The sequence below is a fragment of the Fulmarus glacialis genome, unplaced genomic scaffold (assembly GCF_000690835.1).
Source record: "Fulmarus glacialis isolate BGI_N327 unplaced genomic scaffold, ASM69083v1 scaffold35828, whole genome shotgun sequence".
Taxonomy (NCBI): Eukaryota; Metazoa; Chordata; class Aves; order Procellariiformes; family Procellariidae; genus Fulmarus; species Fulmarus glacialis.
Window position 1 is genome coordinate 1,678 of NW_009230774.1, and position 7,688 is coordinate 9,365.

Sequence of the window (7,688 nt, forward strand, 5' to 3'; positions counted from 1 at the left end):
CAAACAGCTGTAGGAAATGTTTCCAAAGCTGCAGAGAGAATCTGATTCATAATTTAATGCAGGTATTTTCAGAGGGGCCATGGCAGAGGGTGACTCCTGCCTCTTGCCAGCACAAGAAAGCAGGATGGGGGAAGAGAAGGCCCTGCTGAGCTCCACAGGGTTTCCCTGAGCAGGGGCTGACTTAAGGATCAGACCAAATGTGTCAGGATGAGGCATCCAGATACAGTAATTCTTGCTTTCTGCCCTACAGCTGTGAGTTAAAATTCAGCAGGGTGCACAGATCAGCCCTTTAGAGTTATGGTCTGTCCGTTTGAAGGCTGCAACACAGATAAGACAATTTCTGGGAACGTCCAGTCAGGATTGAATAGAGCAAATGAAAAAAGCAAAGTTGTCCCCCTTGCTTGTGCTATACTACAGGGGGGTGGTGTGGTGATCAGGTCTGCAGGCCAGAGGGGAAGTTAATTTCTTTATACTACTCACTTGATGCAAAACGTGGAATTCTTAAAATTGGTGGTATTGATAGTCAATTAATTTCTTATCAAAGAAAGTATAAAACTGCAGTGACTGTGGATTTTGGCTTGTGTTGGGTTAAACCTTTAGATGTGTGTTTGTTCAGGACTTAACACAGTGGAGATCTTGGTCTATGACTAGGGTGCCTATTTACTGCTGTAATACATATACTGTTGCAAGGGATATATTGTGGAGGCATATATTGTTGGTCAGTGGATACTTACTGTAATTGGTGATTGCTAAGGAAGGTGTTTCTGTGCCAAACTTTCCTTAGGAAGGGAATTAATGTATGTGTAAGGCTTGCTAAAATACAATTCAGCTCAGTGCAACCTGATCTGTAACTTGACATTGCTTTTGGTGGAAGTATTTCTGAGAATCTACAAAGACTAAGTGATAACAGATTCAATTAAATTATTACACTTCTAATGTACAAATTAACAGGGCAGGAAGAAACTTCGATTGTGGTTCCAGTTTCATCCCATCTTCTTAATTGTATGTGCAGTAACACCACACCTCGACATTTGCAAAGTGGCATCAGATCACCCCAAGTTTGAAATGTGATTCCTAGCCCATGATTATGTAAAGTTAAACTGCTGCATAAGTACATTGGGAATTTGACAGGACAATCCCTGCATCAGGAGACAAATAATTAACAACATTATGAATGATTTCCAATTTATTAAAAAAACTACGTAGAATTAAGAAATAGTATCTTCAGCATTGTGTAGTCATACTTTTTGGTTTGTTGAGCCTATTTCTAGGTACTATTTTGAGCATTTCTGTCAGCTGCATAGTAGCAGACTTAACAAAAAGGTATACTATAAATCACTCTGTTAGAGCTGACAGCTGTAAATAAATACAGCTGACAGCTCAAATAGCTGTTCCATTGACAGTATGTGGTCTAAATGTGTTAACAAATGTGTAAACTCAGCAGTTTGGGATTAGTTTAGCAAATAAATTACAAAATAGCGCTGTGATGCAGCAAAAAGCACAATGCCTGTGTATCCGTGGTCTGCACGCTTTGTTAATACTGTAACAGGCCTTTGTAGCTCTATGTGAAAATACGACACTGCAGCTAGATGTAGGGGTCCTGCTAAGAGTGTCATTCATCTCCCCCAGATTTCTTCTTAGTGTGATGTCAAGGTATGTGAGCAACTGAGTGTCATGGTGAGTAGAGATGGTTATATTTGTATATAATGGTTGTAAATAATGCATGTATTTGCTTTGCAGAATCGGAAATTTCATAAAGGAAGGTAGTAACTTTACACTAGCTTTGGTTATGATTAAGGATACAAAGTCACTGAATAACAATAAAAAACTACTTTCATGCAAAACTTGAGATATTTAAATGTTTTGATTTGTTTAATGTGTTTAACAGGAATGCGTTGTTACTAGCCTGGATCTGTAGTACATGTGAAAGAAAAGCTGGGAAGAGAGAATGAGGAAGGGGCTAGACAGTTAAAAGGATTTCAGCTCTAAAGATGAATTATAGTAATATCTTAATTATTTCCCTGATGATCACATCAAGAAATGAGAGAGAGAATTACATGAAGAATTATGGCATAGTTTGACATATTTAAGGCATAGTGGGTTTTATGCTTAGAGATTGAATAAAGCCACTGTTTATTCTTTTATATTTTAATTTTAACTATTCACAGACAGGGTGACGTGGCACAAGGTATTATGGGGTAAATAATGTGAACATGAAATGGAACTCTGGAGACCTGTATTTTAATGGAATTGCAAGTACTCTGGTGTTTTCTAAAAATAGCAGGCAGCTGTGCTATATTCTCCTTTCTGGGAAATGAAGAAAGTTCTAATTTCAGTCACAAATTTGTTGTGGGCCAGGGCACTGCATGAATCTTCTGTCCACCCTGTGTCCAGTGACCTGCTCCAGCAATGTGTTGCATCTTAGTGGGGAATATCAGAATTTGTACTTCGCCTCTGGGTTTCTTTGTCTAGGTCCATGGTGCACAGGCTGAGACATTGAGAGGAGCTAGAGTTCAGAGTGCAACAGCAACTGGAAAAATTCTTTATTTTACATGCATTTGCCTGCCTGATGTAATATGATTAGTCAAGGTCAGGACACTTAATTGTAAGTGAAATGGAGAGAGATTTGTTTGTTACTTACATGTGAACTAGTCCAAGACCTTCTGTTATCAGACTGTTTTCATTGCCAAGAACACACTTTATTTCTTGTGAATATGCTGTGACATTCGTCTTATGATACAAGAATCTGCATGGGTCAGATCCACATGGGTCAGATCCTCAGCTTGTGTAAATCTGAGTAGCTCTGTTTAAGTCATTGATACTGTAGTGATTTATGCCAGGTGAGCATATTTGATAATGTTAAGAAATATTACTAAAATTCAATGTTCATTTTTTATCAGTTTGTATTATTTTTGCACAATAAAAGGAAAAATGTGATGACCATATTAAATTCTTAGGCGTGCTGAGTATATCAGCTTACAAACAACTTGTACGCCAAATTAAGCTGCTTGAAAACATTTTGAAACAGGACAAAAATTCTGTTTTAAACCATCAACTGTTAAGAATTGTAGATTAATATATACATGTTTTGTTAAAAGGCAGTAGATGTTTGTTAGCTGGTTCTCTAGTACTTGGCTCCAAAAGAGTAGATGGCTGCAGAGAAGACATAGAGGTGAGTACTGGGGATGAATCATTGTAGAATTTGTATTGGTGCAGCTGTCTATGGTATCTTCGAGGATGGCACTCCATGAACTTTTTTTCACACTGAGTAAAGGAGAAATTTTATTTATTTAACTGCTTTTGCTTCGATGATGAACATGTTTGAGGCCAACAGGAATTTTTCAGTTGCTGTTTTGTTAGGTTTGCAAAATACAGGCTGAGAGAGAGAAAAGGGCCTAGCGTTTCAAAGCATTAGCCATACGGACTCTGTCTTTGTGACTTCGTTGCTTTGAAAGATACGTAGCCCTTCTTGCAAGCACATTCAGATTCTTTAGTCTCTTCCTCAGCAATAGGTGGTTATCTCATAAACAGTTCAGCTCTGGTTTTGGTGTTTTTCTGCACAATTACCAGTATTTATAGAGACTTTTGAAAATAAAAAAATGCAGTTAATTTTGAATGTAGTCATTTGCAGCAAAGGAAGAAATGCATTGAAATTGCAGTGACTTTAACCATTCACTTTGCTGAAAAGGCTTATATTGTGTTCCAGTGACTCCTAAAAGCTGCATGTGTGTGAACTGCAGTATATAGCACTTGTTAATGTTGAGAGAACAAGTGAATATACAAATACTCCATCAGAGCATCCGAATATCTCTCTTTTCTAATGACTGAATTGTTTGTTCATAAAAAGACATTTCTTCAGCATCCCCAGAGATGGATGCTTTTATAAAGGACATTTTTAATATGGCAGATGTACCCCGAAAATACTGGGTAAAGTATGTTGGAGGTTTCTCAACATGCGTTTCTACAAATTCTTCCTCCACACTTATAATCCTCCCTATTGAGAAAGCTAGAAAATACCACCAAGAAGATATCTTTTGCTTCCCCTCTGCCTTTTAAAGCCTCACAGTTATCTGAAACCTCAAGTCCACAAAGCCTTTCCTTTTAATTCTTTCTGCAGGAAAGCATGTGGTTTTTACTTTCTTGTTCTCTTAATTGGCTAATGTAAAAAGAGCAGTTTGAAACTGCAACATTCTCATGCAGAAACCACTTCTTAAGCAAAAATGTATGCCTGCTTTTCACTTGGAAGTCACTGAGAGCTTTCATCCTTACCTACAACTATATCTGAGCTCCTAGTCTTTGATGAAGATCTGAGTGTTTTGAGAACTTCAAGCTTAATCCAGAAGGCCTATTGTAAGCAGAACTCGCACTGATTTCAAAAGATTTTCCATATATGAAGGTCTGATAAGATCAAGATCTTGGGGCGATTAACACTTTTAGTTTAAGAATTCTCGTTTCAGTTTAGCAGTCAGAAAAACAGACACAAGCTACTGTATATGATTAATTTTTATTGGATATTTTTAAGGGAAGTGTCTGCTAAAGTAGAGTTTAGAACATGGTAAGTGGTCCACACAATGAAAAAAATCATTAATCAGTGTTTCATTATGTTGCTAAGGCAATGAACAAATAACAGACACTGTCAAAATAAATATGGGACTCCTGATTTTCAAGGTTTTGGAGTGTCTCGTGCAGATTCATCCCAATTCTATCTTGTTTAGTCCTTTTGAACCTCTAAGACTGCACCATTTCCTGGAATTCTGCGAAAGATAAGAGAATATTTAAAGTAGAAATATTAAAATGAAAGGATTAGGAGTAAAAGATTAGTGGCTTATCAGGAGATTTAGAATAGGAATGAAGAGAAAACAATTACCTGATAGATGATCAAAGGAGAAGAAACATGTATGGAAGAGAGATATTGTCTAAACTTCCTCTTCTAAACAACAGATGGAAAGGCAGTGTTTTGCTGACATTTATAAGGAATAATAAAATGTTCAAGGTAGTTTTAGCCTTCTCTCTGCATAATACTGATATTGGGCAAAAATAATGGAATCGCTAATACGGAATTTGAGTAAGAAGAAGTTAAGAGCTGAAGTGATAAAATGAAAAGCGCGTCCATGTGTCTTATTACCTGTTGGAAATGCTTCAACAGTTGAGAAGTGTTGATTTAGAGCACAGTCTAAAGCCAAAAACATTGGGCAGTTCCATGTGGTGTGATACTGAAGTATGGTGTTGTACAATAAGATACTGTTATTTGGAAGATCTTTTAAATATTTGGCTTCTGTGAGTTAGAGTACCTGATCAGTCCTGTCCCTGAACGACTGTATTAGTATATAGATTGCTTCATAAATCATGTGTGTTTATTTTGGCACATTTCCTAAGGAAAGGGTTTTAATTCCTTCCAAAGAAACAGAAGAGTTCTGTCCTCCTAGCGCAGTGAGCTAGGGAATCTGCACACCAGCACATTCCGTGTGTGCTATTCTCTAAGCCCCTTTCACGCTCATCTAGGCAGCTTGCTTCTCTCATGGGGCAAGTTGCCATTGGCTGCAAGCCTTTTGTGTGAGTGTGGGCTTCCTGTTTAAAATGGGGTACAGAAATACGGAGTTATGAGATCAGGAGGTTTCTGCACTGAGCAGCCATTAAATCATGCAGGCATTTCCATGGGGTGACTGCAATATGCTGCTTCCTAAAACAGCTGTGCCTTCCTATTTGGTCCTTAACCTGCCACTGAAGATAAATAGCATCCATCCCCATGCACAGAGCCTGTTGTGGGATCTCGTGTCGGGGTAGTGACACTTGATCATTCTTTCTCCTTATTGTGCAAAACAAATATTGAACTATGTGCTGCTAGCTCTTGCATGTTGTGAATGATTTCACTGACTAGTGGAATTTCTGTTGGGAGATAACTGCTGTAAATGAGCTGGTGTACGTGCTGTTGATTCTCCTTTGTAGAGCTGGTTCTTTTGTCCGTGCTTTTACATTTGTGTATTTTAAGTGGTGCTAGTGCTGCTTTACATCAGAGTAAGTGGGAGGAGAAATAAGGGGCGGGTTCCTTTCAGAACAACTGGAAATTTGTGAGTGAGTGGCAATGAGAAAGTTCCTTAGGGCAGCCTAGGTGGTTTTTTTTTTACTTGCTCGTGCAAAGGGAGTTGCAGAGGTGAACCTGTAAAATCAGGGACTGTTTCTACCCTTAAGCAAGTTGCTACTGCAAGGTTTTCAGTAAAATCACTGGAGGTACATTAATGTACCATCAACATAAAAGAGAATCACACATCATTTACAACACATCCTGAGGAGCCTTATTCTGTATATAAATAAGTTAATACCTTCAGCCCCAATTTTACCATCCCCATCATGATCTGCAGCTGCCAAGAAGGTCTTGGTTTCTGAGGTGGTTAACACTCTGGCTCCACACTCAAACCTCTGAAGGAAATACCTAGGAAGAAACCAACTTTGATTATGATTTTCACAGAATATTATTCTTTTGTGCTGGCTGTATAATCAAACTGATAGCTATCTATAAATAAATCATTTACCACAATAGCCAAGTCCTCCCAACACTGCTTTGTTTGACAAGCTAAATCTTAGTCATATACATTTCTGCTTTGTAAGTCCAGCCCTGATACAACTGATTTTGCCTACTACCAAAATCCAGCCCCAGGGAGTTATTTTTTTCTATACTGAGCATTAAAGGCAGGTATTTCTAATTTGTTTTTCTCTGTAGGGATTATCTACTTAAATACACCTTTCACAATCTGCTGAAGATTTTATCGACATTTAGCATAACTTGTGCTCACATTTGCAGAACAGTTCTGGAAAGAAAAAAGTGCTGATTTTTGGATAGCCTCTAAATAGTTACCGCAGAAAATCCTTACTTGAGCTCATCTTCCTCAATAAAGCCACTTTGATCATTGTCGAGAATCCTGAAGATCTCCTTGAGCTGGCTGCTGCTCTTTTTAGACATCCCACTGATCTGAAAGAATTTTTTGGGACTAAAGGAATCTGGAGCTGAAAATAAATTAATAAATAAATTAACCCCAGACCACTCTGTTTGCTGTTCCTAAACGGTCTGAGGATGCTGCTTTGTTATATTTTAATTGTTCTAAACATGAATGATAGATAAAGCCTGTCAAAGATGATTGAATATTGCCATACTGCACCATACCCTCCTAAACATAAAAACAAATCACATGGGGATAAGTTACAAACTGACAATATAAACCAGTCATGAACAAATATACTGTGACAGCTAAGTAAAGAGATTACAGAAATCTGTTTACAGTATGCGCTTGTTCAGTATTCCTTTGGGTCTGAATTAAAATGCCATGTGTTACACAAAATAATAGATTTTTAGAGTCTTAATTGTTTTCTCACCTTGGCAGTCCCGCAGAGCAGCAGCAATATCAGAAGGGCTTAGAATGTCTGTAAGGCTCATTTTAAACCTGTGCAAAATAGTATATTGCAAACAGATTTGTGAAATGCAAGTGCATCTTAAACAAATTGGTTTTTCTGTGTTTCGAAGAATACTATATGGCTAACAAGACTTTTAAGGGTAGATGAATCTAATTGATCAAACTGACATCGCTGCTATTCCTAAAACAAATTAGAAGATTTAGCGCATTACTTCCTTAAAAATAGCAGTGCTGAAATAATACTTTTTAATGAGATGGATTATGTAAATGTTGTTGTGAGTT

At 37.7% G+C, this 7,688-nt stretch overlaps 1 protein-coding gene across 1 annotated transcript; it reads right to left on the reverse strand.

Moving 5' to 3' along the window:
• Nucleotides 1-4,494: 4,494 nt before the first annotated feature.
• Nucleotides 4,495-7,434, reverse strand: LOC104071588 (parvalbumin, thymic CPV3). Its single transcript, XM_009584348.1, has 4 exons — nt 7,369-7,434; nt 6,870-7,002; nt 6,321-6,430; nt 4,495-4,754 (listed from the first exon to the last, which is right to left on the reverse strand). Exons 1-4 carry the CDS (start codon nt 7,427-7,429, stop codon nt 4,729-4,731), a joined length of 330 nt encoding a protein of 109 aa, XP_009582643.1. The 5' UTR covers nt 7,430-7,434; the 3' UTR covers nt 4,495-4,728.
• Nucleotides 7,435-7,688: the final 254 nt, after the last annotated feature.

Bases quoted from the DNA above. Each gene is read 5' to 3' on its own strand.
- LOC104071588 (XM_009584348.1), bottom strand. From the start codon at position 7,429: ATGAGCCTTACAGACATTCTAAGCCCTTCTGATATTGCTGCTGCTCTG. The intron at 6,431-6,869 runs GTAAGGATTTTC...GTTTCTTCCTAG, and splicing joins ATTGAGGAAGATGAGCTCAA to GTATTTCCTTCAGAGGTTTG. The intron at 4,755-6,320 runs GTATTAACTTAT...TATCTTTCGCAG, and splicing joins TGGTAAAATTGGGGCTGAAG to AATTCCAGGAAATGGTGCAG.